The sequence below is a fragment of the Dromiciops gliroides genome, chromosome 3 (assembly GCF_019393635.1).
Source record: "Dromiciops gliroides isolate mDroGli1 chromosome 3, mDroGli1.pri, whole genome shotgun sequence".
Classification (NCBI taxonomy): domain Eukaryota; kingdom Metazoa; phylum Chordata; class Mammalia; order Microbiotheria; family Microbiotheriidae; genus Dromiciops; species Dromiciops gliroides.
The window spans coordinates 476,765,852-476,782,951 of record NC_057863.1 but is presented as its reverse complement, the minus strand read 5'-3'; the positions used below and the strand labels follow the sequence as shown (position 1 = coordinate 476,782,951).

Sequence of the window (17,100 nt, the reverse complement as noted above, 5' to 3'; positions counted from 1 at the left end):
AGTTGGCTTGAGGTTATCTTCAGACCAGAGAATAGGCCAGGCCAGGCCAGGCCAGAGAAAAACCCTGCCCTCCCTCAAACAAAACACCTGGGACCCTCTGAAGTTTGGGACACTGTAGCTTGGAAGTAGGGCCCCACTGTAAGAGGGAGTTAAAAGTCAAGTAAAAGATAGCAAGATGAGCAAGCAAAGAAAGTTGAGAACAATAGAAAGTTTCTTTAGCAACAAGGAAGATAGAGGTGCACCCTCAGAAAAGGATAACAACTTCAGGGCCCTTACATCCAAAGCTTCCCAAAAAAATATGAATTGGTCTCAGGCCATTCAAAAGAGATTTTGAAGAGAAAGTAGGAGAGATAGAAAGAATATTTAGAGGGATGGAGGAAAGAATGGAAAGGGAAATGGGAGCAATGAAGGAAAATCATGAGAAAAAAGTCAACAGTTTGAAAAGCCAAATGGAAAAAGAAATAGAAAAGCTCTCTCAAGAAAATAATTGCCTAAAAATTAGGATTGAACAAATGGAAGCTAGTGACTTTATGAGAAACTAAGACACAGTAAAGCAAATCCAAATGAATAATATGAAATATCTCTTTGGAAAAACAAGTAATTTGGAAAATAGATCTAGGAGAAATAATTTGAAAATTACTGGACTACCTGAAAACCATGACCAAAATAAGAGTTTAGATAGCATCTTCCAAGAGATTGTCAGGGGAATTGCCCTGATATTCTAGAAGCAGAAGGTAAAATAGAAATTTAAAGAATCCACCAATCACCTCCTGAAAGAGATCCCAAAAGGAAAATCTCCAGGAATATTATAGCCAAATTCCAGAGCTCCCAGGTCAAGGAGAAAATATTGCAAGCATTTAGAAAAAAAAGGAATTAAAATACTGTGGAGCTTCAATAAGGGTAAAACAATATTTAACAGCATCTACATTAAGGACCTGAGGGCGTGGAATACAATATTCTGGAGGGCAAAGGAACTGGGACTACAGTCAAGAATCATGTACCCTGGCAAAATTGTGCGTAATCTTTCAGACCAAAAAATGGGACTTCAATGAAAAAGAGTACTTTCAGGCATTTGTGATGAAAAGGCCTGAACTGAATAGAAAATTTGACTTTCAAATATAAGACCCTAGAGAAACATAAAAAGGTAAACAGGAAAAAGAAATCATGAAGGATATTAAAAGATTAAACTATTTACATTCCTACAATGGAAGATAATAATTTGAACTCATAAGAACTTTCTTAATATTAGAGTAGCTGAAAGGAAAAAATATGTAAATAAAAATTAGTTGTGTAGTAAATGGATTTATTAGCTTGAATAAGACTTTATGTCTTGGTTATAAAATAATAGAATTGGGAGGGGGGCAGCTAGGTGGTGCAGTGGATAAAGCACTGGCCCTGGATTCAGGAAGGCCTGAGTTCAAATCCGGCCTTAGACACTTGACACTTACTATCTGTGTGACCCTAGGCAAGTCACTTAACCCTCATTGCCCCATTAAAAAACAACAACAATGGGGCAGCTAGGTGGCACAGTGGATAGAGCACCGGCCCTGGGTTCAGGAGGACCTGAGTTCAAGTTTGGCCTCAGACACTTAACAATTACTAGCTGTGTGACCCTGGGCAAGTCACTTAACCCTAATTGTCTCACCAAAAACAACAACAACAACAAAATTTAAAATAAAGTAAAATAATAGAATGGTAAGATATTGATGAAAATCCCTTCCTATGCAATTTCTACCTACTTGCTAAATTAAAACATTCTTCTTTATTAATAAGCACTAAGGACAAGAACTAGTATCTGTTTTCAAGTAGCTCACAATCTATTTGGGGGAGATAGGGTGATACATACAACTATGTACAAGCAAGTTATCTATAGACAAGGTTAATCAAAGGTGATTTTAGAGGTCAGGCACCAGCATTAAGGGGAATCAGGATGAGAAGAGGGATTTTAGTTGAGATTACAGGAAAGCTGGGAAAGAGGCCAAGAGGTAGAAGTGAGGAGGGAGGGAATTCCAGTCCTGGGGACAGAGTGAAAATGCCTGGAGGCCATGGCCGGTCTTGTGTGAGGAACAGTCAGGAGGCTGGTTTTAGAAGCATTAAAACTGGCATAATTCTTGGAGGAAGCTATTTGATGAGCATCCTTGCAGTTACGATAACATTTGACAGTAAGAGCATTAGTTTTGGAGAAAGTTCATGATAGTGTTCTTCATCTCCTAAAACTACATTATGATATTTAGGGTAGTTTTCTAAACAGATGTGTGTTATCTGAATTTATTTTGTGTATTAAGTATTCTTTCCCCAAACATGAGATTTAAAAAGAGTCTTTTAGAGTTCTTTAGAGGTAGCTAAGTGGTATAGTTGATAGAGTACTGGATTTGGAATCAGGAAGGCCTGAGTTCAAATCTGGCCTCAAACACTCAACTGCAGTATGACTTTCAGCAAGTCAGTTAATCTCTCTGTCCCTTAGTTACCACATTTATAAAATGGGGATGATAATAGCACCTATTTCCCAGGATTGTGAGGAACAAATGAGATAATATTTGTAAAGTGCTTGTTATTATATTGCCTAGAAATGATGTGGGATGGAATTTAGGGTCAAATTGATTGTGAGTCATCCCAAAAGAATTACAAGACTCAGTGACTCAGTTTCCCAAGTTTTATTGCAATACTCTGAGTGACCATTGGGAGAGAACCAGAAAAGTGGAAAGGTATCTCTCGAACAAGGAAAGAAAGAAAGTTATATTTATAGTATGGATAAATTGATTATCAGTCTCATTATAATAATCTCCACCTGGGGCAGCTAGGTGGTGCAGTGGGTAAATCACCCACCCTGGATTCAGGAGGACCTGAGTTCAAATCTGGCCTCAGACACTTGACACTTACTAGCTATGTGACCCTGGGCAAGTTACTTAACCCTCATTGCCCTGCTCCCCCCCAAAAATTATCCACCTTAAGGAGGTACGGGGGAAGCCTTATCCTAATTTGGAGTTCCTGGGGGCTTGAGCCAACCCCTGAGGTGGGTACCTTTTTCCATGGAGGTGTGGTTTTGGGGGTTTACATGTCATAAGGTATATCTGGGAACAAATTTGGCCTTTTCTGTGCATGTCACCTTTTGATTCCCATGCTTAGTTTCAAAATATTTTAATTTATCAGTTTGAATTTCTATATCCTGTCTGTGTATCATTATTATAGTTAAGGTCTCTATGACCTGCCTCTTTATGTTCTTGTTATGGGTGCTGATTAATGTGGGTAAGGAGAACCTAGGCCTTGACTTATATTAATGAAGACTCAAGTCTTAAGTTATCCGTTACCTGGGGTCTGAATCCCTCTTAGAGCTCAGATCTAAATTAGAGCTCAGGTCTTAGGTTTTTCTGTTAACCCCTTTTTTGCCTCCTACATCAGAAGTATTTTACATAAGATCTCCAAAATATTTAATACTAGTGTAGATTTATGCAATCAGAAAGTGTCATCTAATAATTTATTCATCTGAGTCAATTAGGTAAGTAATAGTTTGAAGCATTTTATCTAAAATAAGGGTTTGAACTAAATGGCCTCTAAGAGCCTGCTACAGAACTGTGACCCAGTGATGCCAAGATGAGCAATAAAGTGTCATGCATATGGAAACTCTAATTGTTTTGAACTTGCTCACGCTTCCATCTCTGTTTTTTAAAAAGGGAAACAACCTTGTCCTACTACCTCTTGTGTGTGTTGGGAATTAACTGAGGCTATAAATGTGCTTTCAGAACAGCCATTTGGCTCAGTGGATTTAGTGCCAGGCCTGGAGTCAGGAAGATCCTAGTTCAAATCCAGCCTCAGACACTTAGTAGCTGTGTGACCCTACACAGGTCACTTACCCCTGTCTGCCTCAGTCTCCTCATCTATAAAATGAGCTGGAGAAGGAAATGGCAAACTACTCTAGTATCTGCCAAGAAAACCTCCAGTAGGGTGAGGGAGAGTCAGGCCCAACTGAAAAACCACTTAACAACAACAAATAAAGTGCTTTGGAGAAAGCCCTCAGAAGACAATCCAAAGTGCTTTTATGATACATGTTACCCCTATTCCAGCTCACTGTTCCAATTCCTCTTGTACTCTCAGTATTCAAGATATTGCTACGTAGAATTTAAAAGTAAAACAGTCATCTGAAGTGGTTTGTTAAACTTAACACACTGAGGAATTACTCATCATTATTCAGGTTACCAAGCCCACAAAATTATGTTTTCTTCCAAGTGCTCTCCTAGCAACAGAGACCTTGTCTCCTCTGACTTCTTTCTGATCCTTCTAGAACAGTATTGGATTGTGAGTCAGAGTAGAAATGTTTCAAATTGAGACATTAATTCATATGCCATTAGTAGAAAATCCAAGGGAATGGGCAAGGTATTTACCCTTGGTGCTAATAACATTTGGCCCTGAGCAAATCTGAATGTTCTGTTGTGATAATCTGTGTCTCATGGCTATAAACTTCAGAGAGCAAATCCTGAGGCTGAAAGGTGCAAGGCTAGAAGTGTGTGTGTGTGTGTATGTGTGTATGTGTGTAGCGGGGCAGTGAAGGGTTTTTCTCAGTACAATTCTTAACTTGTCTGTCTAGATTCTAGTCTGGCTTCCTCAAAAACTAGTTTTATGTCCTTGGATGAAATACTTCTTAGACCTCACCTGCAAACTGAATGAATTGGAATAGATGATTGTAAGGCCCTTTTATACATACATACATACATACACACATACATACGTACATATATACATACACACATAAATATAAAAACATTTTTATTTATAGTTTTGAATTCCAAATTTTATCCCTCCTTCCCTCCCTCCCCTCCCCACTACCTAAGGTAGTAAGCAATCATATGTGGGTTATACATGTGCAATTATGTAAAATGTTACCATATTAGTCATTTTATACAAAAAAAAATTGAATAAAAGAAAAAATGAAAGAAAGTAAAAATAGTATGCATTCAATCAATATCAGTTCTTTCTTTGGAGGTAGATAGTGTATGCTTCAACATTAGTCCTTTGGGATTGTCTTGGATCATTGTATTGCTGAGAATAGCTGAGTCATTCACAGTTCTTCATTGAACAATATTGCTGTCTCTGTGCACAAACTTGTCTTGGTTCTGCTCACTTCACTATATATCAGTTCATACAAGTCTTTCAGGTCTTTCTGAAGTCATCCTGCTTTGTCATTTCTTATAGCACAATAATATTCCACTGCCATCATATACCACAGCTTGTTTAGCCATTCCCCAATTGATGGAGATTCCTTTGATTTCCAATTCTTAGCCACCATAAAAAGAGCTGCTATAAATATTTTTGTAAAAATAGGTCTTTTTCTCTTTTTGGGGATGTGATTTTAAGGCCTTTTAAGAAATCTCTAAGATCCTATGATTTTATGAAATAATGGCTCATTTTCATGGCATGTTCCTCCTTATTGTAATGAAAGCTCAGTCCAGCTTGAGGACCCAGTACAACACAGTAATATGTCCTAAGTAATTGAGTGAGAGCTCAAAATGGCTAGGAGAGATAAGCAACCCTGCCTAAGCTATGTTGATACTTTGGATGGCAAAAAGAGAATTGTAGAATCCTTGAACCTTCAAGAGAAGTATAGGGTGGACAGATAATGCTGGGTGGTATTTGTCTTAGGGTCTTTGTTGAAGTTTGGAGATAAAAATAAGCCCCAGAGAAATGAGAAGGAAATTTGACTACTTATCCTCTCCACTGCATAAAATGCTTTATTTCGTTTCATTTCATTTCGTCATGCTATCTGATAGGGGATTGTGGGCAGATAGGTGGCATGGTGGATAGAGTGCCAGGCCTGGAATCAGAAAAACTAAGCGGCTCTGTAAGCGGAGAGAGAACTTACAGGGATTTGAATTTCCAGATTTAGAAGGAAAGAAAGGGCCAGTCTACATGTGCCTTCTTGATTGACAACAGGTCATCTCCATTTGTGTGGTTTTAAAATAGTTTTGTGTGAGTGGTAGATGCCAAAGCTGGTATGATTTGTTTTCCCCTAGTACTTATATTTTCCCTCTTAAACATGTTTTACTGATGCCTTTTGGTGAGGGGGGGAAAGGGGGGGCAATGAGGGTCAAGTGACTTGCCCAGGGTCATACAGCTAGTGTCAAGTGTCTGAGGCTGGATTTGAACTCAGGTCCTTCTGAATCCAGGGCCAGTGCTTTATCCACTGCGCCACCTAGCTGCCCCCGACTGATGCCTTTTTTGTTTCTTGGTTTTGTTTTGTTTTGTTTTGTTTTTTGGTGAGGCAATTGGGGTTAAGTGACTTGCCCAGGGTCACACAGCTAGTAAGTGTCAAGTGTCTGAGGCCAGATTTGAACTCAGGTCCTCCTGAATCCAGGGCCAGTGCTCTATCCACTGCGCCACCTAGCTGCCCCCAACTGATGCCTTTTTAATACCATCTTTACTTCCCAATGCCTACTCCCTCCCAATAGAACTATATCTTTACCAAAAAAGAAAAAGAAAAACAGGTGAGTAAAACTAACACAGGGAAGACAACCGATAGCATATGCCACATTTTTCCCATAGTCACCTGTGTGCTACAGAGAGGAAGAAGTCTGTTTCCTTATTGATATCAAGAAAGTTTGATTATCAAGAAAGTTTGCTATGATCTGAGATCCTCTGGTGCTTCATAGTTGTCTGGAGGTGAGTTCTCAAATGCCCATGGGGCCCATGTTCTGTAAAGTACTACTAAGCTCCTTCTAAAATAACCTCTGTAAGAGAGCAGGTTACTCAACCCTGCTCAGAAATCTCTAGTGTCTCCCCCTTGCTGCTGGTTTAAAATGTACATTTGTTGTTCAGTTATTTCCAACTCTTTGTAACCTTATTTGAGGTTTTCTTGGCAAAAATATTGGAATTGTTTTCTATTTCCTTCTCTAGCTTATTTTACAGATGAGCAAACTGAGGCAAACAGGTTTGAGTGGCTTGCCCAGGTTCACACAGCCAGTAAATATCTGAGGCCAGATTTGAGCTCAGGAAGATGAGTCTTTCTGACTCCAGGTCCAACACTCTAGCCACTGCACCACCTACCTGTCCTTAAGATATACATTTAGCAGGGGCAGCTAGGTGGTGCAGTGGATGAAGAATTGGCCCTGGAGTCAGGAGGACCTGAGTTCAAATGCGGCCTCAGAAACTTAATACTTACTAGCTGTGTGACCTTGGGTAAGTCACTTAACCCCAATTGCCTCACTTAAAAAAATGTGGGAAGATATACATTTAGCTTGGCATTTAAGGCTCTCCACAATCTAGCTTCAGTTGATCTTTCTATTCTTATTTCATATCATTTTCCTTCACCACAGCCACCCAGGATGACTAGCTATTTTCTAAACTCAGTATTCCTACTTCCACCTCTAAATATTTGCTGAGAGCTTGTTTTTCACCACATATTTGCACAAGTGAGCATTTTCATTTTATTGTTTTAAATCAAAATACAGAAATAGACTCAGTGAAGCACCAGATTGAAGGCCATCTTTGTTTGACTTTGGGCCAAATATTGTAAACCTTTCTTCAATAAAACAGTCCAACATTGAAATTAAATAATTTATTATCTTATGTGAAGCATCTTACAAGTTGTAACGTATTTCATTTAAATAGTATTAGTATTTGTCAAAATTTATGAAATAAAGAAATTTGTTATGAACTCTGGTAGATGATAGCAAGCATATAAGGTCTTGCTGGATTGCTTCGTTTAATTTTTACAGAATATCCCACATAAAATATTTATTATTGTTTTATAATTTCATATTCATACTTCATATTTATAGGAAGAATAAAATTTTATATTCTATCATTTTAATTATATAAAATATATTTTTAATTTGGGTCTTTGGGGGGAAAGGTTTTTCATAGTTATTGTAAAAACATTTAGAAAATAAATCTAAAAATTTATTATGAGTAATATGTCAAATTACTTTGGGGGTTTGCAACCTCCACAATTGTTCACAACATTTTTGTTGTTGTTGAAAGTAGTTCATGGAATAAAAAATGTTAGGAACCATTGCTCTAATGCTCTCAGCTTGAACACCCATTTCAATGTATTCTTTTCAATCTCAAGTACCAGTTAATATCTCCTCAATATCATCAATACCATTGATTAGCACTCCATTATCAATTTAACTAGTTACATCAATTATCTTTTTTTTTTTTTTAGTGAGGCAATTGGGGTTAAGTGACTTGCCCAGGGTCACACAGCTAGTAAGTGTTAAGTGTCTGAGGCCGGATTTGAACCCAGGTACTCCTGACTCCAGGGCCTGTTCTCTATCCACTGCGCCACCTAGCTGCCCCCAATCAATTATCTTTTGAAAGTGATATTTACTGAAAAAATATAGTGAAAACAAAAGTACAAAAAGTCCCCCCCAAAATACATGACACACTCTCCCCTGTAATCCCTCTGTCCCTGAGGGATGGTAGGCTCAAACTTAAATAGGTTACAGCCAAGTATTTGCCTCACCTCAGACTACATCTAAACGCTGGAACAGCAGCTCATTTTCTGCAGTTTATGGTTTCTGAATAGGCTGATTTACTGCTAGGCTGGGTCAAGCCAATCACTCCTCAGGGCTGTGCTGGCATCCCAGGGTCAGCTGCTGGTAAGTTCAGCCTCAGAGTCCAGATCTCTTCTGACCTTCTGAAACTCATAAAGTTGCAGTCATCTCCAAGACTCCTTTACCTAAAAGCAGGAAAAAATAGACACAACTGATACAAAAACAGTCACCCTTTGCTTATGACCACTTTCAGGCTGCTGGCGGGGAGCATGGCATGCTGGTGCTGTCTCTCTTTCCTCACCTAGGGGCTTATAGCCTTCATTAAGATAAAGGAGCACTCTTTGTGGCAGCTAAGAATTGGAAATTGAAGGAATGCCTATCAATTGGGGAATGACTAAACAAGCTGTGGTATATGGTGGTGATGGAATATTATTATGCTATAAGAAATGACAAGCAGGATGATTTCAGAAAAACCTGGAAAGATTCATATGAACTGATGTATAGTGAAGTGAGCAGAACCAGGAGAATATTGTGCAGTGACAGCATTATTGTTCTATGAGCAATTGTGAGCGATTTAACTACTTGTAGCAATACAATGATCCAAGACAATCCCAAAGGACTTATGATAAAGCATACTATCCACCTCCAAAGAACTGATGTTGATTGAGCACAGACTGAAACATGCTGTTTTGCATTTTTTTTACTTGAGTCTTTTTATATAAAATGACTAATATGGTAATGTTTTACATAATTGCACATGTATAACCTGTAACTGGTTGCTTGCAGCCTCAAGAAGGGGGAAGGGTAGAGAGGGAGGGAATGAGAAAGGGATAGAATTTGGAATTCAAAACTTTAAATAAATAAATAGGAAAAAATTCAAAATAAAATAAAATACTACCTTCTACAAGAAAAAAAAATGAAGGAGCACTAAGGAATGACTTTTTGCAGAATACAGGACTTTAGCTAAGACTTGAAGGAAACCAAGGAAGCCAGGAGGTAGAGATGAAGAGGGAAAGCAGTTTTAATTCAAGAACAAGAGGATCAGTATCACTGGTTCCCAGAATACATAGAGGGGAATCAGGTTTAAGAAGTCTGGAAAGGTGGGAAGGGCTAGGTTATAAAGAACTTTAAAAGCCAAACACAGCGTTTCCTATTTTATTCTAGAAGTAATAGGAAGGTCACTGAAGTTTCTTGAAGGGCGGGGGCTGAAATATGGTCAGGCTTGCATTTTCGGAAGATCAATTTGATAGTGGATTGAAGGGAGGAGAGACTGGAGACTTGAGGGAGACCTACCAACCGACTATTGTAGGAGTCCAGGTGCACCAGAGGGGTTGCAGTGTTAGAGGGGAGAATGGGGCATACACAAGAGATGTTACAAAGGTATAAATGAAAGGACTTAATAACCCATGCGATGATGAGGATGACATCTAGATTGTGAGCTGAGGTGATTGGGAGGATGGTGGTACTTTTGACAGTAGTAAGGAAGTTAAGAAGAGCAAAGAGCTTAAGGGACTATTGGTTCATCTCTTTCCTTCTTTCCTAGACTGCTACTTAATGTTGGTTCATCTTACTCTGTGAATACTCTTATGTTAATTTGTGCAGCAGTGCTGAAGTAGCTGCTATGTAGAACAAAGAAACAAGCCTCATTTACTTTTAAATCTCCAGCTTTGTCAGAGTCAACCTTTTTAAAGTATACGACCTTGCAGGTTGAATTGATAATCCCAGTGGTTCTGTAATGATGATGTCCTTGGCAAAACTGGATGTTTATCATTTCACCTTCCTGTCTATAGCGATTAGGAGAATGTGTTTTTATGTCTTATATAAAACTTGTGGCAATAAAGTGTATTGGGAGGGCTGAAGAATGCCAGTAGTGAAACACCAAGTGTGTTCTTTGTTGCTCTAGGAAGTTTAATGATAAGAAACAGATTTTTAGACTCTTTCTGTAGTTACTTAAAATAGAGAAGAATAGTGTTATATCCCCCAAATGAATGCCATTCATTCACTAATATAATTTAAATTGTGACAATTAAAAATGAAACATAGTTTCTGGGTAATTTAATCATTTTAGTATTAGGCTGGCAGGTTATTAATAAAAGGATGGCCAATGGCTATTTCAACCCAAAGACCTCTAATGGGGTGTGGTTTGCTGCAGGCTAAGTCTCCTCTGTAAAGTTCTTCAATTTTTAGATAGACATATCTGTCTCCACCCAAGATTGTAAGCTTGGGTTGGGCTTGACCCAAATGAATCTTACTTTCAAGATGAACAGAACTGTGGAGAGGGGGGGTGTGTGAGGATTTAAGGAGGAAGGGGAGAACATTGGGTACCTCCACTAGGATATTGTTAATAATTATTTCTCACAAAATGTGTATCTGCATTCTTCTGGCTACAGGTGTGTTACTTGAAAACAATGACTGTTTCTGTACCAATGCATGGCATTTAGAAATCCTACATATAGTCCATACCCCCATATTGCCCCCCAAATTAGGTACCTCACTGTCTGAAAATTTAAGCATTGATTTATTAGTGTATGAGGTAAATTTATACCTATTTTTCTTTTTTTTTTCTTTTTTTTTTGCGGGGCAATGGGGGTTAAGTGACTTGCCCAGGGTCACACAGCTAGTAAGTGTCAAGTGTCTGAGGCCGGATTTGAACTCAGGTACTCCTGAATCCAGGGCCGGTGCTTTATTCACTGCGTCACCTAGCTGCCCCTGTAGGTTTACTTTCACCCCCTATACCTATTTTTCTTAGGTATTTATGCTTTTAGAATATTTTGAACTTTCTCTTCCTTGAAATAATTTTTTTTTCCTCTTCATAGGATTAACTCTTGTTTAGCTATAACCCTTGGGAACTCTTCTTTCTGTGGCCCTTCTTCTTTCCCCTATCTATCTTAGGTTCTAGTTTAGGAAAATCCTCAAAGGTTTCCCATGTTCCCACATGGAGGGAACAACATACATTTGATTAGAGAATGCTCATTTCCTGTAGACCCTAGGGAGAAGAGAAGGGACTTTGACCCAACCTATGAGACATTAAAATCACTCTTCTCCAGAAATGTTTGTGTTTAAATTAAGTGGCTCCTTAATATTGTAGTGGTCATGTGTTTTGAGTTATTTCTCTTTTGTTTTTTTATTGATTGATTTTACTTTACTGTGTATTTTAGGAGCTCCCCAGAGTTCTTCTTGTTCATCTGCTGGATAAGCATGAAGGTGCATGGACCATACTTCCATTATTACCTCAGTATGTATGAAAAACATCTTTCTGAATTACTGACATCCCCACTTGAATGTGCTCATGTTACTTAGTTTTCCTTGCCAGGAGATTGGTGGGGGTTTTTCTGACTTTCAGAATTGGTGATTGGGTGAGGAATTACAGTAATAATAATAATAAATTGGGGGTAGCTAGGTGGTACAGTGATTCAGGAGGACTTGCATTCCAAATGTGGCCTCAGACACGACACTTACTAGCTGTGTGACCCTGGGCAAGTCACTTAACCCCCTTACCCCCCCCCACACACAAAAAAGTAAAATAATAATAATTATAATAAACTTATAAAGTTTATTGCTTGTCACAGCATTAAAACCATATTGTTAAAGGCTGTTAGTGGAGAAAAGGAGAATATTTAAATTAAAAAAATAATTTATTTCAAAGGTAAACAAATGAACTTCAAAGTTGAGTATGTGAACATTTTCTTATCTGCCTTCTGGCAGATTTTATAGAAAAGTGAATTTGAAGAGTCAATAAGATTCTTTTCTTAGAGCCATTGTCTAAGGAAAGGAAAAAACATGAAGAAAGCAGGGCTCTCTTATCGTCCCGATCTTCCATTTCTTCCATTTCCTACTCACAACTTTGTGGCTTTATGACAAATCCAATTTAGAATAAAGCTTACTGTAAACTATTTCTTCTTAGTTTTTCCACATCATTTAGCAGAAACTCATCATGGATTTTCTTCTGTGAAGAAGAAACAAGGATACACATTCCAAAGCTCTTAGAAACTCTCAGAAGATATGACCCATCTAAGGTAAAGGAAAATTGAAATGCTAATATTAAGCCTTCAGGGAAAAACCTTGAAGAAGGTTTAGTATTGATTAAAAGGAATGGGAAGCTAGTAAATAACACTTCTAAATGATTATTCCAAATAGTAAAGAATTGGAAATAGTTAAGTGTGTAAGCCCAGAGGCTATGTTGTTAGGATTTCTTTGTAAAGAGCTTCCAATTTGAATGTTTCCTTTTATGTTTTATGGATTACAAAATGAGAGACCTTGTATGATACTTCTTTTAAAAAAATGCAAGGCATATTAAAATATATGAGAAATTTGGGAGGGTTAAAAAATGCAGTAATCCAGAGTTAAGAAATCATCTATTTTAGACATAAAATTAAATGGGCTCTTTCTTTTTACCAGTCAGCAATAACATGGTAATTTGGTCATTCTAGTTCCGTTAATTTTATAATTTTTACTTTTTGGGATGTGTCTGTATATGTATAGATATCTTCTTCTGAGTAGATATACCTTTGATTGACAGCATTAAATTAACTCCCAAGGGCTTGGAGTCATGAAGACCTGAGTTGGAATCCTGCCTCAATCATTTAACTCTGTGACTCTGGGCAAGTCACTTAACTTCTACTCTCATTTTCCTCATCTATAAATAAAAATAATAATAGCACTTATCTTACAGTATTATTGTGAGGATTAAAAGGAATTAATATATGTAAAGGCATTTTGCACAGCTTAAAGCTATATAATAATAATTAACATTCACATAGTACAGTACTTAATGTATAGTAAGTGCTTAATAAATACTTCAGTCATTTAAGGCTTGCAAAGTGCTAACTAACATATTATGTTACATATATGTTCTACATATTACCTTAGCTATTATTATTATTTTTATTCTCTATCTTGACCTCAATTAAGATCTCTAGAAACAAACTCGGGTGTTTCTAAGCCACCACTATTCTGTAGGGATCTTTCTGGGAACAAGTTAGAATGGGTCCAGATCAGTAGGAACCTCACTCAGACCAAATTGGCTTGAGCATTCTTTGGAACTGATGATGACCCAGAATTGGGTTAGGCTTGCTAGGGTATTTTAAACTTGCCTCTCATCTCTATGCCTCTTTTCCCCAGGGCATACACTAGAATCTAGTCATATATAATTGGGCCAAGAGAAGTAGGAGGGATTGTTTTTTGTCTGATTGCATTATATAGGACTTTGCTCCAAGGATACAAAAATCTGAACAGGAAAAACCTCAAGGACTAGTGATTAAGGGCAGATTCATCAGCATAACAAAAATCAGCATTTTGAATCTGAAAGCTTTGGGGTTCATTATCATTCTTCTGATTTTAGTACCTTGTGCATCATAGTCAATCCATATTTGCTGAATTAATTTGGTAATTGTAATTAACTTAGCCATAATAATAGGGTTGGATGAGCAAGCTGTCCATTCTATTTTAAAATTTTTTATTTATTTTATTTCCATAACATAGTGTAACAAAAAAGATGATTGCACACAAAACTACAGATGTATTATGTACAACTTGCTGTTCCTTTTAAATATATAATAAAGTTATCATGTAATTTTTTTCTCCCCCCTCCCACCCTAGAGATGGCTACCATTAGACATAAATATATATACATATATACATATATGTAATAGTTTATTAAATACACATATGTAAATATGTGTAAAATTATTCTATACATACTTGTATTTATCAGTTCTTTCTTTGGATACAGATAGCTTTTTCCTTCACATGTCCTTTGTGGTTAATTTGAGTATTTGTAATAGTCAAAATGGCTTAGTTGCTCAAAGTTGTTCTTAAAAATATTGCTGATACTGTATACGATATTCTCTTGGTTCTGCTCATTTCACTTTATTCTTTTGTGAAAATCTGTCCATATTTTTCTAAGGTTATTGAGTTAATCATTTCTTATAGAATAGTAGTATTCCATCATAATCATATACTACAGCTCGTTCAGCCACTCTTCAATTAACAGGCATCCCCTCAATTTCCAGTTCTTTGCCACTACAAAAAGAGCTGCTATAAATATTTTAGGACAGGTTCTTTTCCTTCTTCCCTAATCATCTTTGAAAATAGACCTAGTATTGATATTGCTGGATCAACAGATATAATCAGTATAATAACTCTGGGCATAATTCTGCATTGCTCTCCAAAATAGTTATCAATGGACAATCCTACCAACAGTGAATACTAGTGTCCCAGTTTTTCCTCATTTCCTCTAACATTTGTCACTTTCCCCTTTAATCATTTTATCTAATCTGATAGGTCTAAAGTAATAATCCATTCTAACAATAACTTCCTCAAAGAAGAGAAGAATCACCAATTTATCTTACCCAGGATTTTCAGATTGGTCAAGCCAATCAACTAGCAATTATGAATCCCATGAAATGGTCTCAACATTTGAATTTGCACTTCATATTTCTATTTGGCTGGATCCAGTTACCTTATTTTGCATACTAATAATAATTTTGTTGTTGTTGTTCAGTTGTCTGACTTTACATGACTCAATGGACATTTTGTCCATGGAATTTTCTTGGCAAAGATACTGGAGTGGTTGTTTCTTCTCCAATGTGTCCCCCTTTTACATTTGAGGAATTGAGGTAAATAAAGGTTAAGTAACTTGCCTAAGGTCATACCGCAAAGTAGGATGCCTTTGAACTCAGATTTTACTGTCTCCAAGTCTGGTGCTCTATCTACTGTACCATCTAGCATAATCATAAATTCCAGGCACCATGCTAGGCCCTGAGAATATAGAGACAAAAATGAAACAGAAGGTTACATTCTATCAGGGGTGACAACATGTACATAAGTAAGTATATATATATATACAATAAATATTGGGTATTTTTGAGGAGAGAGGCACCAGTCTCTATGTGCCATGAAATATAGTCTTTCTTGTTTCATGTAAAGCTTTTGTTATGTGGTATGCTCTCTTTGCTTGCTTTAAAAATGAACAACAACAACAAAATCCCAAGACTAAAAAAGCCTTCTAAAAAAACCTCTCAAGTTTCTTTTTCAATGTGGGAGTTATAACTTTCACTTAATTTTTTTTTATCTTCAGATCATTCCTTCCATTATCCATAGCTCAAATTCTGTAAGGGATGTGGTGACTCACCTTTGTTTTAGTGAAAAATAGAACAGTGATTTCCAAAGTTCAAGACAAGTTCATGAAAATTGGAATATAGAAGAGAATGTAATCAGCATCCTTAGCTTTTCTGAATTTCTCAGAAATTTAGATTGTTTTATTTTCATTCATTCATTTATTATTTTTTTGATGAGGCAATTGGGGTTAAGTGACTTGCCCAGGGTCACACAACTAGTAAGTGTTAAGTATCTGAGACTGGATTTGAACTCAGGTACTCCTGACTCCAGGGCCGGTACTCTATCTACTGTGCTATCTAGCTGCCCCAGAGTGTTTTATTTTTAAAATGATATTATAAAGAATAAGCATTCCATAGGTGTGAGGTTTGTTTTTAAGCCAGAGATTTTTCAAATTGTAATTCAGTCTAAAATTTTAGAACAAGGAAAATGAGAGGTGGAACACCACAGTAGAAAGCCTACTAGACTGAGAGTCAGGACACTAGGATTCTTTGCTGGGTTCTGACACTCTTTCCTGTGTGATCCCTGGCAAACCACTCACCTGTCTGAGCCCATTCTTCATCTGTAAAAGGAGCTGGGAAGGCTGGATAACCCTTAATATCCCTTCCAGCTCTAAAACTTCTAGGTTCCCAGAATTTGCATCCAATTTAGTGTTTTTAACATGAAGTATGTTATTTTGTGTTAACAGTCCTTTTCTCTTCATCATCCATTCAACCTTTCTATCAAATAAAAATGTAATCAGTGTTATATGATAGTCTAAGTGAAGAAAAGTAGATCCCTCCCTTCCCCCAGCTTTGGTATCTTTTGGCTACCTTAAAAATGGATTCCCAGGGCAGCTAGGTGGTGCAGTGCATAGAGCACCAGCCCTGGAGTCAGAAGTACCTGAGTTCAAATCTGGCCTCAGACACTTAACACCTACTAGCTGTGTGACCCTGGGCAAGTCACTTAACCCCAGTTGCCTCACTAAAAAAACCAAAAAAACAAAAATGGATTCCCCAGTGCCCTCAGATGTGTTGCCTTCAATACAGACCAGATAGATGGATAGATGGATAGATGGATGGATAGATAGATAAATGGATCAGTAGATAGACATATATATATATATACATATATATATATATACATACATATATACACATATATCTATCTATGTGTGTATGTATATATACATATATGTGTGTGTATATCTGTCTATCTGTTCTCATACAACTTTCCTCATTTTTATTTTCACTTCCTCAAGGAGCACATCTAAGACCTTGATTTTAGGGTTTAATCTCTGTTGTGCTTCTTCCAGTTTCCTCCTTAAATTAGACTGTAGGCTCCTTGAGAGCAAGGACTGTCTTTTACCTTTTAGTACTTAGCACAGCACAATGCCTGGCATATAGTAGGTGCTTAATAAATACTGGCTGACTGACTGACTAAATGCTCTTAGGATGATCTTTGCACAGTTGACTTTTTCCAAGCTTTCTTGAAGCTTAATCTCTTTCCAGCAATTCTA

The 17,100-nt window shown here is 37.2% G+C and overlaps 1 protein-coding gene across 1 annotated transcript in view; it reads left to right on the top strand.

Moving 5' to 3' along the window:
* The window catches only part of B3GLCT (beta 3-glucosyltransferase), a 134,016-nt gene that overhangs the window by 65,730 nt on the left and 51,186 nt on the right, over positions 1–17,100 (top strand). Inside the window, 2 exon segments of the mRNA XM_043998031.1 lie at positions 11,645–11,721; positions 12,391–12,502. Coding sequence (XP_043853966.1) covers positions 11,645–11,721; positions 12,391–12,502 — 189 coding nt within the window.